This window comes from Phascolarctos cinereus, unplaced genomic scaffold, assembly GCF_003287225.1.
Source record: "Phascolarctos cinereus isolate Bilbo 61053 unplaced genomic scaffold, phaCin_HiC Scaffold_726;HRSCAF=1367, whole genome shotgun sequence".
Lineage (NCBI taxonomy): Eukaryota > Metazoa > Chordata > Mammalia > Diprotodontia > Phascolarctidae > Phascolarctos > Phascolarctos cinereus.
Window position 1 is genome coordinate 353,984,545 of NW_027556098.1, and position 17,446 is coordinate 354,001,990.

The 17,446-nt window shown below is 42.8% G+C and overlaps 1 protein-coding gene across 1 annotated transcript; it reads right to left on the reverse strand.

Moving 5' to 3' along the window:
* Positions 1 to 1,126: 1,126 nt before the first annotated feature.
* Positions 1,127 to 17,408, reverse strand: RRP8 (ribosomal RNA processing 8). Its single transcript, XM_020975856.2, has 7 exons — positions 17,215 to 17,408; positions 12,061 to 12,286; positions 5,809 to 6,310; positions 5,383 to 5,512; positions 4,830 to 4,936; positions 2,086 to 2,182; positions 1,127 to 1,687 (listed from the first exon to the last, which is right to left on the reverse strand). Exons 1-7 carry the CDS (start codon positions 17,311 to 17,313, stop codon positions 1,574 to 1,576), a joined length of 1,275 nt encoding a protein of 424 aa, XP_020831515.1. The 5' UTR covers positions 17,314 to 17,408; the 3' UTR covers positions 1,127 to 1,573.
* Between the last annotated feature and the right edge of the window lie 38 nt (positions 17,409 to 17,446).

The following is a 17,446-nucleotide window of genomic DNA, read 5'->3' on the forward strand; positions in this document are numbered from 1 at the left end:
AGGGTTAACTGACTTGCCCAGGGTCGTACAGTTAGGAAGTATCTGAGGGTCTTCCTAACTGCAGGCCTGGTACTCTATCCACTGCCCCTCCTAGCTGCCTGTATCCACGTATCAGGTAATAGCTAAAAACATGTACTTGCTGTTGAGTTGCAGCTGACTCTCTGTGACTTCATTTGGAGTTTTCTTGGCAGAGATACTAGAGTGGTTTGCTATTTCCTTCTCCAGCTCATTTTACAAACAAGGAAATTGAGGCAAACAGGGTTAAGTGACTTGTGCAGGGTCACACAGCTAGTGTCTGAAGCTAGACTAATTGCCCCTAACTGGACAGTCAGCTGGCACAGCAGATAGAGTGCTGGGCCTGGAGTCAGGAAGACCTCTTCCTGAGTTCAAATCTGGCCTCAGACACTTACCAGCTGTGTGCCCTGTTTGCCTTGGTTTCCTCATCTATAAAACAAGCTAGAGAAGGAAATGGGCAAGCCATTCCAATATCTCTGCCAAGAAAACACCAGATAGGGTCACAAAGATTCAGACATGACTGAAAAACAAAAAAAAATGTGGTACATGAAAGTAATTGCTATTATTTCTTATATGAAAACAATGAGATGAGGAGATGTGCTTTTTTGTTTTTGATGGAAAGGGGGTACAAGGATGGAAATGCTGGCAGACTGTTTGAAGCTCTAGTGATTTTGCTCAGTTTTCTTCCCTTTGCTATGAAGAGAAGTTAGGGAGTTGGATATATTCAGAAGTGACTGATGTAAAAGCAAAAGCAATTTTTTTTAAAGCATCTACAATGTTCTTGGCTTCTTCCTCTCCTATTAATATAATATCCTTTGATATGTGACAGTCAGCATACCTCTGACTGGACCTAGTGCCAGCTGAGAGTTGTTCTCCAGGTTCTGGGTCAGCTATAGTGATTCCTGGTCAGGGACACTGACACTTGTAGGCCTATCTGTCCTTCCTACCTGCTAAGCCCACAAAGTGGCCTCTTATCTCACACAGGCAGTTGTATATAGGTCTATTCCTTTGTCTATTTCATTCTAGAGAGATTTTAAACTTGCTGAAACCACGGATCACATAGGAAGTCAGGAAAGGGGGTAGGACAGTGGCTACAAAAAGAGTCAGGGAGTCAAACTCCACCACAGTTTTATTTCTTCAATGAGATATGTAAAGCTGGACAAGGGTTGGAATGCATCTCCCCCTCCTCCAGTCTTACAGTTGAGAGTCAGACTGGCTCTCAGATATCACCTAACCTCTGTTTTTTATTTCATTCATGAGGAGAGGGAGGCCCAAGGAGATGAAGTTGATCAGTCTTGGGTTGCCAGGGATCCAGTCAGGGCTTGAATCCACATCTATGGATTACCTCTGAAAACTCCCCAACCTGTTGCCAATGTCCATCTGTACAAGTCAGCTCAGTCTTCGAACCATGTCCTCACCTGCTGCCCTGGTCCATGTCCCATCACAGTGCTCCCGTGCACAAGCTCCTATACCATCAAGGGGCTCTCATGGTTGGCGGTAGCGGTAGCTCAATCCTGAGGCCTTAGGCAAGGTGGAGGCAGAAAGGAGCCATGCTGGGTCATCGGCGCTTGTACAGACATGGCCTCAAAGCCAGGCCTCGAAGGGGACCCTGAGCCTTGGGAGGTCCTATCTTGTGGAAGTTTAACAGGTAGAAGTAGCTGTTGGTCAGATCCTGGAAGGAGAGGAGATGGACCATAGCTAGACAAGTAGGTATTAACTTCTATGGCCCTCTTCACATCCCCCTGCTGCTGGGATGAGATGGAGGGGGACAGGGTAGGAAAGAGTCGCCATCAATTAATCATTGCCATGAGAGGCTGACTCTCTTCCTTAGCTACCCCTCAGGGGCCAATATCTTGTCAAATTTCCACAAAGTGGTTGGGCAACTGAGTCAGTGAATATTATCTCTTCATAAACTTTCCCCACCAAAATTTCTTACTGTCTAGCCCATGGGACATAGAGTCAGGATGGACATAGACATGGCCCAAATTCTGTGGCAGTACCTACCCAGCGTGTCTGTGTGAGTTTGTATGTGGGGGTGGAGGGTTTGGAGAGAGAGGGCATCACTGTTACCTTGGATACAAGCTTGAAGCCCAACTGGGCTAAGGCTCCCAAGAAACCCCTCATATCCACAAATCGGCTCGCTACCTCAGCCACTTTCAACATGCCTCTGTAGGGAAAGAAAGGAGATTAAAGGAAGAGCAAATTATGACAGAGTTAGATAGGTCTGAGAAGTACAAGACAGGGTAGCATATTCAAATGAATGGAGTAGATGAGAGAGAATGAGAGAGAGAGAGAGAGTGTGTTATCAGTGTATAGATTAAGATGCACTCATATAAATCAAGAAACTAGATTGGAAGCATGGTGGAAAACATCTGCATGAAGAGTAATAAAGGAAGAAACAGAAGCAATATTATCATCAGGGTACCTGGGCAAAGAGATTACAGGTCTGGCACAGAGACATGATATAGTAATGATAGGGGATTTCAACTATCTAAATATCTAAATAGAGCTTTTTCTCTGCCAAAAAACAGGTTGAAAAACTGATTTACCTTAAGTATCATAAATTTAGAGCTGGAAGGGAATGTAGTCTTCTCGAATCTCCTCAAACACTTTTATCCTTTAAAAGGAAACAACTAGGGGAACTGCCATTCTGGACCTAACTCTCACCAACAAGGAAGAACTGGTTGCTAAAGTAAAAATTATCCCAACTCCTATGCCGCTGCACTCATTCTGGTCTTCTTTGGCTTCTCCACCACATCCCAAGCTAGGTACCTTTTCCCCTCCCAGCTTTTCAGTTTTCTTTTGTGTATGATCTTTCCCTATTAGACTGTAAGCTCCCTAAGGGCAAGGACTATCTTTCTTTTTTGAATGTGTCCTTAGAGCTGAGCATAATGCTTGGCACCTAGCAGGCACTTAATAAATGTTTATTGATTATTGACTATTATTGATAGGAATCTTGAAGAGAAGTGACCATTCTACCTTAGACCCTAGAAATGGGAGAATAGATTTCCAAGCCATAGCTGGGTGAAAATTGAACTGAAGGATAGATTGGATCCGGTGACCTGGAGACTACGAGGAAAGTTGACCCAAGAGCACCAGGAGATACTGAAGAATAGGATTCTGATAACACAAACACAAATGATTACCATGATAAAGAAAATGGGAAACTGCTTCCCAAGGCCAACGTGGATACATAGTTCATCAACCAATGTAAATTTTAAAAGTACATGCAAAGATGCAAGTTGGAAGCAAGGGTAGATTCCTATGGGCTATTTCACATTTTCTTCTATTTTTTTTCATTCTTTGGACTTTTTTCTATTGTTTCTTGATGTCTCATGGAATCATTAGCTTCAACTCAACCAATTCTAGTTTTTAAGGAGTTATTTTCTTCAGCGAGGTTTTGTACCTCTTTTGCCATTTGGCCAATTCTGATTTTTAAGGAGTTATTTTCTTCAGTATTTTTTGTGCCTTTTTCCAAGTAGTTAATTCTCTTTTCATAATTTTCTTGCACTATGCTCATTTCTTTGCCCAATTTTTCCTCTCCTGCTTGTTTGATTTTTAAAATCTTTTTGCTCTTTTAAAAAATCTTTTTCTTATGTTTTACATGATTGCATATATATAATGTATATCAAATTGCTTACCATCTTAGGGAGGAGAGAGGGAAGGAGACAGAAAATTTGGAACTCAAAATTTTATGAAAAATGTTAAAAATTGTCTTTACATGTTATTGGAAAAAATAAAATACTGTTTTTTAAAAATCTCTTTAGCTCTTCCAGGAATTATTATTGGGCTTGTGTCCAACCTGCATTTTTCTTTGACACTTTGCTTGTATCTTGTTTTTCAAATCATTGTCTTCTGAGGTGGTCTTTTTTTTTTTTGTTTTTGCTTTTTGGTGAGGCAATAGGAGTTAAGTGACTTGCCCAGGGTCACACAGCTAGTTAAGTGTCAAGTGTTTGAGGCTGGATTTGAACTGAGGTCCTCCTGATTCCAAGGCCAGAGCTCTATTCACTGTGCCACTTAGCTGCCCCTGAATTTGTGTCTTCAACTTCCCTGTCACCATAGGAATTCTTTTTTGTTGTTGTTGTTTGCTCCTTTTTCCAGACTACTTCTTGACTTTGGACTCTATGCTAAAGTTGGGCTCTGCTCACTTGGGAGAGGGAGAGGGGAGGTTGAATTTGATCATCTCTACAATCCTTCGTGACTCTAAATCTATGCTACTATGGTAATGTCCAAATGGCCCCTAATTAGATCACAACCTTAATACTGTGTTCATTTCTTAGTGATACAATTTAGGAAGGCCACCGACAAGCTGATGTATGTCCAGATGATCAGAGAGACCAGGATGGTGAGGGGACTAGAAATAACATCATATATGGATCAGCAGAAGGAATTAGAAAATGTTTAGCTCGGAGAAGAACATGATCCTTATCTTCAAATGGCTGCAGGACTGTCACAGGGAAAAGAGATCGGTTTTGCTCTGCTTGGACCCAAGTACATCCTAAAAGCAACATTTGAAGCTGAATAGCCAAGGATTAGACTTCCTTCATGGAATAAGAGTTTTCTAAACATGGAAAGCGCTACCTTACAGATGCATTCAAGAGGAAGTTGAATGACGCTCTGTAAGGAACAATAAAGAAGAGATGCCTCCTCAGGTACAAGTAAAATTAGATGCTATGAAGGTGTGTGACAGGCGGACCTGTGACAAAGTCTAAGAGGCCAGGTGGGATGGAACAGTGTGAATGACAGAGCAAGGTAGACACAATGAGGGGGACAGATTCTGCACACAGACCCCCAGCTCCCAGAGGTCCTCATACCCTGGTTTCAGTACTCGGTTTGCCTCCTTCAGGAAGTCACTCAGGTTTGTTCCCATCAACGAAAGGCAAAAAACAGCAATGTCCACAGATTCATCCTTGAGGGGCACCTGGGGGGAGGGGAGGAAAGGGAAATTATGAAACCTAGGTCCTATAACCTCAAGCAGAAACATGAATCCCTCAAGAAAAGAAATGTGGGCTCCCAAGAGCTGCGCTCTTATATATGGAAGTAAAGATTTCCAGGGAAACATGAAGGCTTAAGGAGGGAACTGATGATTTTCAGGGGCAGGTAAGGCCTTCCTGGGAGAAATGAAGGATTATGTAGGAAAGATCAGAGATTCTTGGGCTAAATAAAGCCTTATATGACTCTCCTGTGGGAGGGCAGGTCTGAGATGAAGTGAAGGTTTACAGGAAGCAGTGAGGGCTGACAGGGGAAAGTGACACTTTATATAAGGTTTATGAGAAAGTAAAGGTTTTCAGAGATAGGAAATACCGTCTATTAGAAGTTGAGAATTTGGATGGTGAAGCAAAGATTCATAGAGAACTGGGATCTTACCTGGGCCATGTCACAGACTGTGACACGGGGGTCAAGTGCAGCCAGGTCAAAGCAGTGTACAGTGTTCCTGACACTAGAGGCAAGGCGACAGTCTCCACAACCAAAATCTGCCACAACCAGGGATGCTGGCCTACAATGACAAAGAAGATAGTCAGAGGACTATCTGAGTATCAGTCCTAGCTGTCTGGGGCTTAAGTGCTGCTGGGCCATACCCAACTTACATAATCTCCTGTAATTAGCCATGTTATAGGCCCTGTCTTTACTTTTATAACATCCCCCTTACATCCCACAACACACCAGTTACTTGCCATACCCTCTCTCCTTGGAACCTCCTCACCTGTCATAAGTTCCCTGTCACCTCTCAAACATTCCCTCACCATCTGTGCCATCCTCCTTTGCCTCATAAGGGGTCTCTCCCTTGCTCACCGCTGTTTCAAGTCCTTCACAATTCGGTCCACAGGCTTCAAGGGCCATTGCTTTATTTGGTTCTGGAAGCCACGATGATAGAGCTCAAAGGCCTCAGGGTCTTCCTGGAAGATGTGGCTTGCGGCACTGCTAGTCACAGAGTAAAGTTGCTCATTGAGGAAGCGGAAACGAGCTCCCTCAAGCCGCTGCTTCATCTTTGCCCGAAGCACCCCGCCCCGGTCCAGAGATGCCCCTGGCTCCTCTGCTTTCAACTCTGGCTCATATTTCTCTGTCAGCCCAGAGGGGTTCTCCTCCTCAGGAGCTGCAACACTCTGTGGCTTTGGAGGCAGAAATTTATTCTTCTGTCTCCGTTTGTTTTTCTGACGGTTTCTCCATTGTTTCCGGCTTAGCCTTGGCTCTGTATTATTCCCATCTTTCACTGGGCCCAAGGTTGTCCTCCTGAAGCCTGGGTCATTCTGAGGAAGCACAGAGGCCAGATCACCATTCTTTGGGGCTCCAGAGCCTGAAGGGGATAAAATATTGGAGCGCTTTTGTTGGTAGAGGGCCAGGGTAAATAACTCTAATCCTAAAGACCTATAAGGTCACCCCAGCCATTCTCCAGCTCAGAGATGAATGTTTCCCAGAACGAGGAGTCAAAGTCCAGCCCTCCAAGGGTAAGGCTAACAGAAGAAGGAAAGTGTACAGGTGGAAGAGCTAAGCTGCATCTCACAGGAGGCATCAAGTATAACAAAGCTAAAGAAAAATATCAGTGGAGACGCTGAGGAATTCACAGGAAGCAATAATGAGAAAGAGGAGTAGATGTAATTCTCCTGAGACTTGCTGAGATGTGACTGGTGCTTGGAATGCAGCAATGGAAAGGTCTCAAAGGAACAGAATAGGTAGGAAAACATCAGGAAGATATTCACTTCTGTAGAATTCCAAAAAAAGCAGAAAGTATGCTGTGCAATATTTGTAAGAACTGATGCATGGAGTCCCAGGAAAAAGACTGTGGTTGGTGAGTACCATAGACTGAACAGCCAAATGGAGGAAACAGATGACCAATTTGAGAATAGACCACAAGCTTAGCAAAGTGGTATGACAGGGGTTATGACAGGGCATAGCAGAGAGGGATAATGCAGCGGTGATGGGAAATTTTATGTATCTGGACATAAGCTGAAACTGTCTTTTCTGCCAAAAGCAGAGCAGCTGACACAAAGAAAGTAAGATTCTTGAGGGCAGGAACTGGTGGCAGAGAGAAGGGCACTGTGTTTTCCCTTTCTTAACACGAGTAATTCCATTTTAGAATAAGCTTCCATTTCAAGTGTAAATGGGCAGTGATGCCTAATGCTTACCTTTTGTCTTCTTTTACCCAGCTCTAGTGCAACAATAACCGAAAGATGAGTCCACTCTGTCCTGGGCCCTCCCCCCACGCCCCAAGCCAACCACAGACTAGCAGATTTGGAATTCTGCTCCCTTGCCTGAAACATATTACACTGCCCCACAAACCAGAGAATGACCAGTTGTGAACCCTGCAGGACTGTGGATACTAGCTCCTATCCAAAAGCCCACTTGCTCCACAGAGCTTTCCTCTTCTATATGCAATTCCCTACTTCAGCTTGTAAAAATATAAGCAATAAATCCTTTCACTGACCTGAATTCTAAACTGTAATTGAGTAAGATTTCTTTCTGAAACAGTTCCTTTTTTGTCTCCGTGTCCCCAAAGCCTACCACAGTACCTGGCACATACCAATCACTTAAACACTGACTGATTGATTGAAGGATGAATCCTGAACTTGTTGAGCTGCTAATTTCATCCTTGTAACTGTACAAAGTAATGAGTAAAACAGCTACTCTGGACTTGATTCCCACCAAAGAGGAGCAACTGCCTGCTGAAACAGAAATTACAAGACCCTGGGAAAGCGACCCCTCCTACTTAGAAATCCTGAGAGTTAGACATGTAAGGTGAGGAAGTTTCAGAGTTCAGAGAGAGGATCAGATGGATCCTGTGGCTTCTGATTTTATATGGAAGGCAGCCCAGGAGGAGCAGGAAACTACAAGAATAAAACACCAACACCACCACAAAGAATTCCAAGAAGGAAGCACAAGGGACATTGTCTAAAGAGACAATTATGGATATACCAGATACACTCAACTAACCTAAAAAAAAAGTATCAGACTCCCAGAATAATGGCCAAGGGAGTGGTTTTGGCCAAGTCCAGCACACTTTCCACTGTCTCAAAACAATAAATGTGCAAATAAAACACAACAGCAACAACAAAAATAGAAGGGAAAAGAAAACCTCAGAGAAAAACCAATGTAGAAAGTGAAAAAAATGAATAACCAAGAGTTTCCACTAAGATGAATAAATACTACAGGGGAAAAGAAAACAATAATACTAAGATTACAAACATTCAGACTCCTCAGAAATGAAAGTGGAACTAATATAAGAACCATAGGTGAGTAAAGGAATAAAAGGAAAAGATGAGGGAAATTAGAAGAAACTGAAAAGATAAATGAGACCAATATGGAAATTTCTTATCTTTTGTTAAAAAAAAATCATGAGAAAGATCTGTCTATCCTTGATGAAAATGTGAGAAGAGATCATAGCTAAAGCTGGAAGGGCATTGTCTAACTCCCTCATTTTATAGATAGGAAGGTTGACTTAGGTCACAAAGACAGTAAATGGCAGACCTGGAACTTGAACTCAGGTCCCCTGGTTCCAAGTTCAGCATTCTTATGGAATAATACATTAAGTAACATAAATGACTGAAATGAGTAGAAAATGAAAAAATACAAGATCTCACTGTTTGTTGATTATACAAAAGCATTTTTCTCAGTAGAGCAAAAAATAGCCTTAAAGGCTCTTGTAAAACAGGGTGCCTTCAATACATGTTAAGATCATACATAGTTCCAAGAGCCATCCCCCAACTGATAAAGTTTCAAAGGATATGAACAGCAATATTCCGAGGAAAAAATCCAAGTTATCAATAGCCATATTTTAAAAAATGCTCTGAGTCGCTAATAATCAGAGAAACACAAATTGTAAGAACTCTGAGGTTCTACCTCACATCAGATGGGCATATCTGATAAAAAAAAGAAAAATGGCAAATGCTGGAGGGGCTGTGGGAAAACAGGGACATTAATGTATCACTAATGTACATTAATGCACTGTTGGTGGGGCTATCAACTGGTTCAGGCATTGTGGAAAGCAATTTAGAACTATTGCCCAAAAGTTATTAAACTGTGCATACCTTTGACCAGTAATACCACTACTAAGGCTATACCCTAAAGAGATAAAAGAAAGAGGGAAAAGATTAATAAGTTCAAAAATATTCACAGCAGTTCTTTTTGTGGTGGCACCCACAAGAGGGGGTAGCTACCAGAGCTGGGGAATGACTGAATAAGTTATGGTATATGAATGTGAGGGAATATCATTGTGCTCTAAGAAATGATGAAGGGAGGGTTTCAAAGAAACCTAGGAAGACAAATGATGAAGAGTGAGTTGAGCAGAATCAGGAGAACAATTTATGCAATAACAATGATACTGTTAAGATAAACAACTTTGAAAGATTTGGGAACACTGATCAACACAATGACCAAACACAATTCCAAAGGACTCATGATGAAACGTGCTGCCCACCTTCTCATTGAAAGGTGATGGACTCAAAAGTGCAGAATAAGTCATGGTTTTTTTTTTACATGACCAATGAGGAAATTGGTTTTGTTTGATTTTATGTGTTTGTAACAGAGGTTTTGGTTTTCTTGGAATTTCAATAAGGCAGGGGTTGGAGGAGGGTAAACAAGCAGGCAAGAAGGGGGATCTGTTAGAAAACAAAACTTTGTTTTTAAAAAAAATCATAGAATCAAGAAAATGTTGTATACAGTAACAGCAATATTGTTCAAATAACTGTGAACAGCTAAGTTATTCTGAGTATTATAAGCACTCAAATCAACTACAAAGGACCTATGAAGGAAGATACTATCCACCTCCAGGGAAAGAACTGATAAGTAGAATTATGCATAGTATGGTTTTACATATATCTATATGTACATATACACATACATACATATGTATTTGTGTCAAATGGTGGCTTTTTCCAGTGCAGGGCGGGGAAGGAGACAGGGAGATAGCTCAGAACTTAAAATGTAACAAAAAATAAATAAAACAATTTTTTTAAAAAGATCATACACAATTCTTAGATAGATGAAAACAAAAAGATCAATGTTAAATGAGACATAAAATAAAGAGATTTGTGCTCATCAAAGTTGTCTGATATTGCATTCAGAGAGCAATCTGAAGAGGAATTCCCAATCAATGGTGAGATTTTCCAGATGTTCCTGTTTCTAAAGCTTGTTGCATCAAGGCTCATAATACTACAGAGCTTCTTTAATGATAATAACACTCATAAGCACTCAAAAAAAATAAGTCTAACAATTCATATAGGAAGAACCAAGTCGATGAAGAATGCCTATCGTCTACATCAGGGTCAAGCTCAACTGAAAATGGATCCCTGCTGGTGACAAAATGACTCGGAAAACCATAAATTAACATGATCTGTGTTGTATTTTAATTTAGTTGTTAAACATTTTCCAATTACATTTTTATCTGGTTCAGGCTACAGGAGGGAGTTTTGCTGTTCAAATTTGGTCTAGACTATGGTCTAGACTATGACATGAAGCTGGATGGGCAGCCATTCCTTCAGTATGCATGAGTGTGTATAATAAAATCCATACTAGATATTGCAAATGCACAAATAAGGTGGTCCCAGAATTTAATAACAGTAAGAGAGTAGGCTAAATTTCAACTGGTAAATCATGCATGCAGAGATTGCAATGATCTCTCACTGCTCTAGGACTCCATATCTTATCTTTTTTAACACCAATATTTTCAGAGAGATGCTATAGGGCCGTTATGATTATAGAACACTACAACCTCTGAAGAATCAAAATTTTGACTGCCTCTAAGAGCAAAATGGGGAGAAGCATAGTAAACTTAAGTAGCCTACACTGGATTACCAACAATGACATGCAAAATATGTAGCATAAAAGATATCCAGGAAATAGAGTATCAGAAAAAAAGTTAGTTAGTTAGTTCGCTCTGGTCAGTTAGCCAGAGTGAAGGAAAAGAGAAACACTGCCCGAGTACTGCTGTAATGTAGTTCAGAGACATTAACAGCTGAGGCCCTGGGGGGAAGACAAAGAGTTAAGAGACAGACAGAAATCGAGTTCCCTAATTGGGGCCTCTGTCCCCTACACCCAACTCTGTGTACCTACATTTATCCCTATTCCCATACGAAAAGCAGGAGCCCCAGGAACTTGGAACTTCTTGATTCAGTTTCACAAGAAGTATTTATCAGACACCTACTATGTACAGGGCCCTGTGGTTATCAATAGCGATACAGAGACAAAAGTCAATTAACTGCCAGCCATCATGGAGGTTATATCCTACTGGGGAGAGGGACAGGATGGGAATGGGGATAGATTTCTGGGGTTCCATGAAATTGGACAGGAAATCCTGATCTAGTCCAACCCATCTGTAAAAGGAATTTCCTTTATATTATACCCTACAACAAGTCATCTAGCCTCTGTGGGATGATCTCTGACGAGGCAGAATGCACTTCTTTCAGAGAATGGAGAAGTTTATTCTATTTTTGTACAGCTCTAAGCACTAGGAAGTTTTTCCTTCCTAATACCAAACCTAAATTTGCTTCTCAGCAACTTCCACCAACCACTCCTCATTCTACCTTCCGGGACTAAACAGGAAAAATTGAACCACTCTGAAGACTACCTGAATGACCCTTCTGGGTTTTCTCTTCTCCAGGATAAATTTCCTTCAGACTTATTCTCATCTGGTATAGACTCAAGGCCCTTCACTTTCCTGATTGCCTCCTTCTTCTACCTCATCAATGTCTTTTTTAATTATGGTGCCCAGACTTGAAAATAATACTCAAGATGAAGTCTGACTAGGGCAGAAGGCAGAGAGAAGATAACTCCCTTACTCCTTGAAGTCATACCCCACTTAATGCCACTTAAGATGAACTTTTTAGAGAAAGGCCTCCAGTGTATTGGGTGGATCCTCTATGAAAGACTGATGAGAAGCATACATGTGCATCACAAAGGATAAGAATGTATGGATGGGCTACAATCTGGACCACTGGAGGAAGTACACATATTGATGAGACCCCAGATCCATTACAGTACCATTATTACTATTTGAAATGAAAAGGAAAGAACAAATATGACTAACTGAAAAATCGCACCCCCCCCCCATACCTTTGCTCTCTTCTTTTTTAGTTTTTACTCGTTGGACTGCTGGTTGCTTTGAGTTTTCTTCCTTAAGTGGAGCCTCTTTGGAGGCCTTCTTCCTCTTTTTTCTCTTCTCTTCCCCAAGGTCAGAATCCGAGTTGGAGTCATTGCCCCCTTGGTGAGGGAGTTGGTAAGGCAGTGCCTCGGCCTGCAGTGCCTTTAGTGTAGCTTGGAGACTTTGATGGCTGGAGCCCTGGGGGAAGGATGAAGGTTAAGAGGCAGAAGGAAATCTACTTCCCTAATAGGGGTCTCTGTCTCCTGAATCCAGCTCTGTGTGCTTACGTCTATTCCTACTCCCAACGAGAAAAGCAGGAGGTCCAGAACCAGGGACTCTACTTGTTGATTCAATTTGGCCAGAAGTATTTATTAGATATCTACTAAGTGCAGGGCCCTGTGGTCATTAATAGCAACACAAAGACAAAAGTCAAACGACTGCTGGGAATCAAGGAGGTTCAATCCTATCGTGGAGGGGGATAGGATGGAAATAAACTTACAAGGTAAGTAAGTATACATAAAGCAAACACAAAGTTATCTTTTAAGAGGAAGCACTAACAACTGAGGGCAGGGGAGGGTGGCTTTAGGTAGGAGCTAGCACTTGAGCTGAGCCTCTAAAAGATGGTGGTGAGGAGGAAAACCATCCCAAGCACAGGGACAAGCAGCCTGTGCAAAGGCTCACTGGTGGGAGGTAGAATGCTAGGCCTAAGTAATAGGAAGTAGGTCAGTTTGGCCAGAATGTACAGTGTATAAGGGGAAATGACAGGAATGTAGTCTGGAGAGAGAGGTTTGGAATCAATGAAACATTTAAAAAATTTAATATATAACATTAAAAAAACTATACATAAGTTTACAATTTCATATACATTCTTCATCATCTTTTAAAATAGTTGTGTTTGTTAAGTTCTTAATAAAAAACTGAAAAAAGAAAGGCTGGAGCCTGTGACATTGCTCATACATCTCTGAGTGTGGTTCTGAGACATGCAGGGATGACTCCGGCACAGAATCATGGCTCCCAGAGCTAGATGGCTCAGTGGAGATGGTCTAATCATAGGACAATGGGCTTAGCACCAAGAAAGAGACCTCAGGTCATCTAGTCTTCTCTGATTTTAAAGATGAGGAAATAGAGCCTCTTAGTGACTTGCCTGAGGTCACAAACATAATAAGGGATTTGAACCAATGTCCTATGACTTCAAAGCCAATGCCCTTAGTCTAACTTCCTTATTTTATAGAAGAGGATACTGAGGCCCACTGAGGGGAGGCCACCCGGCTCAGGTTTTATACAGGTAGGAAATTCCAAAGCTGACATTCAAACCCAAGTGCTTTGGCCTCAAACCCACTGTTCATTCTCTTTCACCAAGTTGCCTTCCCTTTTAAGTTTATTTCCTCATCTGTAAAATGAGGACAGAAATACTTGCAAGGGGCTGTGGAAGAAAAGCACTACAGACACATAAATTATGATTACTATATATTTCACCCAGTTATACATTTTGTACATATCCCAGGTTGTGCTCATACTCCAGACTTAGCCTGAAATGCCTCTTGTCCACAACTATCTCGCTGAGTTCACAGTTACCTGCTGGTAACCTAATCATCTTCCAAAGCCAAGGTCAGGTACCATCATCCTCCTCCAAGAAGTCTTCCTCCATTTTTCCAAGCTGTCATTCCCCACTCTAGGTCATCTAGCACTAATTTGTGACTTTCCTTGGGTCCTGATGCAATTTGGCCAGCCTTGGAGTTATGGGTCATCATATCAGGTCTACATCTACTTTAACATGATCTCCAGACCCTCAATCCCTCCCTATTTTCCTGGACCATCCTCACTTATAGTGGCCTCATTTCCCTTCCTTCATAGTCATGACTTCAGAGTGTAAGTCCATTCTACACACCATGGCCTTCCACTTCCTTGTCCTTCTGCTGTTCCTGCAAATCTGAGTCACCCCTACAACCTACCTTCTGCACTTCTATTCCTTAGATGTCAAATGATGGAGGAGAAAGCCACTAGAGTTATCTCACCTCCTAGGAGCATGGCAGTACTTTTGTGAGAGGCAGCAGGCATACTGAACAGAGAGCAAGCCTTGAAGCCAGAAAAGACCTAGGTTCAAGTCCTTCCTCGGACACATACTGGTGGTGTGACCCTGGGCAAGTTCTAATTTCTCAATGCTCTAGGAAACTCTCTAAGACTATCAGCAAAGCTGGTACAATATGCATCAGTCAAAGGAGTTTCTTTCCTTGGGAGTTCGCCATACTAACGATACCATAAAGCCAATGTCTCTTTCCCTGATTGACTCTTTTGTCACACCATTCACCGTGGCTATTCCGAACCTTTTCAGGCTCCTAATTCCCACTCTCTCAGTACATGACCTTGATTCCTACTTTACTATTACTGAATCCATAAATCATAAGCTCTTTCAGTTTCTTCCCTCCAAAGCTCACCCCTCTGCCTGTGCGTTTGGGATTCTTCAATCTCCCTCTCTTTACTGGGTCCTTGCCCTTAGCCTGCATATTTGCTCAGGTCTCCTCCCATCTTTAAAATAAAACCTTGGTTTAAAATTACCACCTTCTCAAGCTAAGGCCCTATATATTTCTTCACTGTCACTGTTAAATTTCTAGAAAGAATAGTCTACATTCACTGCTTCCACTTCCTTATCAGTTTAACTTTCCTATTCTGGCAACCCCCACAGTACTTTCAGCAGTCTTGAAACTGCTCCCCCAAAGCTCATAGTTGCCTTTTCTAGTCTTTCTTACCTTCAAACCTTCACTAGCCATGTTTCCTGCTCTTTCTGGATAGTATTCATTAATCTCCTCTGATCTGTCTGATCACTCATTCTTCTGAGATCCCCAAGATGCTCCTAATCATGAGTGTCCCCAAAAGCTGTTCTCTTCTACTTTTTCTCCCTAAGTGATCTCACCAGCCCCATGGCTATAACTGTCACCTTTGCTCCTGGGTCCATCCACTTCCCTCTTCTCTCTCTCCCTAGGTGATCTTGTCATGGGACATGACTCTGTCACCTCTGCTCTCAGGATTACCACCTAATTCAGGTCCTCCTCATATAGTAGTCCTTGGACTACTATAAAACCTCATAACTATGCCTCCAGTCTTTTTTTTTCTCATTAATTTTTCACACAGCTGACAAAATATTTTCTCACTTTGCTGATGAAAAATCTTCAAGGGTTCCCTAAAGCCTGTAGAATAAAATTCAAACTCCTCAGCATGACATCTAAAGTTATGAACAATTTGATTCCAACCTACCTTAGCCTTATTTCAGCTCATTTCTCATATACTACATTTTCACTGGTCTTATATGTCTTGTCTCCAGCTTCAGTGAATTAACGTTAGCACAGGGCCATAGGAATGTGCCCCTTCCTCTCCTTGGACTTTTGTGAATCTTCCTTCTCTTAACCTTAAGACTTAGCTCAGTTGTTACCTTCTATAGGATGCCTTCCTCCTTTTCCTCTTCTTCCCCATCTACTCACAACATCCCGCTTCCTCCTTCCAGCAAAATGTCAATTTCTGGCAGAAGTTGTCATTTTTTCATACCCACATCCCCAGCAATCCTTCCTAACTACTACCTTGGGGAACCTCCACCAACACTTAGCTCCTGAGCTAGAAAAGGACAATATTTTTGAAACAAGTATCTCTGATAAAGGCCTCATTTCTCAACTATATAGAGAACTGAGTCAAATTTATAAAAATACATGTCCTTCCCCAATTGATAAATGGTCAAAAGATAGCAACAGGTAGCTTTTGGATAAAGAAATCACAGCTATCTAGAGTTAAATGAAAAAATGCTCTAAACCATTATTGATTAGAGAAATACAAATTAAAACAACTCTGAGGTACTACCTCATACCCAACTGATTGGCTAACATGACAAAAAGGGAAAATGTTGGATGTTGGAGACAATGTGGGACACTAAGGCACTACTAGTGAACTGATCCATTTTGGAGAGCAATTTGGAACTATGCCCAAAGGGCTATAAAACTGTGCATACCCTTTCATCCTGCAATACCATTGCTAGGTCTATATCCCAAGGACATCCAAAAAAAGGCAAAAGGACCTATTGGTACAAAAATATTTATAGCAGTTCTTTTGTGGTGGCTAGGAATTGGAAATGGAAGGGATGCCCGTAAATTGGGGAATGGCTAAACAAGCAGGATGATTTCAGAATAACCTGGAAAGACTTACATGAATAGATGCATAATGAAATGACAGAACCAGGAGAATATTGAACACAGTAACAGTAATGTGATCCACATCAACAATACAATGATCCAAGACAATCCCTGCGCACCTCCTAAGAAAGAACTGTCTGAATACAGAATGAAACATGCTATTTTTCATTTTCTTTCATTTTTTTTATTCTAGTCTGCTTGTACAAAACGACTAATAAGGAAATGTTTTACATAATTACACCTATAAAGGATATACATATATATATATATATAGTATATATACGATTATAACTGCTTACAGTCTCAGAGAGCGGGGAGGGGAGGGAGGGATAGAATTTGGAACTCAAAACTTCAAACAAAAATGTTAAAATAAAAAAAGAGAGAGAGAGAGAGATGGGGGAGGGATGGGAGACGGATGGACAACCAGGACCAAACCCGGATGGGAACAGGACCCATCCCTCGTCCCCCCCCACGCCTGGTCACTAAGACAGGACCTGGCCGACATCAGACTGCGCTGAGCTAGAGCAGGCGGCCCCCGGGGAAAGCCGCTCTGTCCTCCTCTGGCCGAACACTGAGGTCCCCAGAACACAGGGGGCGGGTCATGGGAACGCGCAGGTGGGGTCGAACCCACGGACACCAGAGCCCCGTGAATCCTGGGGCCCACCACGAGGGCGGGGGGTTAGGGCACACGGACACCGGGTCCCAAGAGCCCTGGAGCCCACGACAGGAGGGATGGGGTGTCACGCAAACACAGGGAGTAGGACACACAGCCACGGAACTCACAAGAGCCTTGGGGCCCACGACGGAGGGAAGGGTGTCACGCAGACACAGAGGGCGGGCCACACGGACACGGGAGGGTGAGGACACACGGACACGAGGCTCTCGAGAGGCCCGGGGCCCACGACGCGGGGGGGAGGGGTAATCACGCCAACGCTCGGGGCAAACTCTCACCTTGGCGCGCGCCGCCGGCCCGACCCTGGCGCGCGGGGTCGGGGGCGCGCGGGCGGCCGGGGCCGGGGGCTCCTCGGCCCACTCGGGCACATTGAACATCGGGGCTCCGGGACCACGTGCGCCGCCGCCGCCGCCAGCCAGGGACCAGCGAGAGGAGGCTGTGCGCTCACAGAGCGGCCGCTCCGCCCGCCGGGGACCAGCGAGAGGAGGCTGCGGGCGCCCAGAGCGGCAG

Coding starts and splice junctions, on each gene's coding strand:
- RRP8 (XM_020975856.2), bottom strand. CDS start 17,313: ATGTTCAATGTGCCCGAGTGGGCCGAGGAGCCCCCGGCCCCGGCCGCC. Junction 5,513..5,808: donor GTGAAGGACTTGAAACAGCG/GTGAGCAAGGGA, acceptor TTGTCATTGTAG/GCCAGCATCCCTGGTTGTGG. Junction 1,688..2,085: donor GCTTCAAGCTTGTATCCAAG/GTAACAGTGATG, acceptor CTCTCCTTCCAG/GATCTGACCAACAGCTACTT.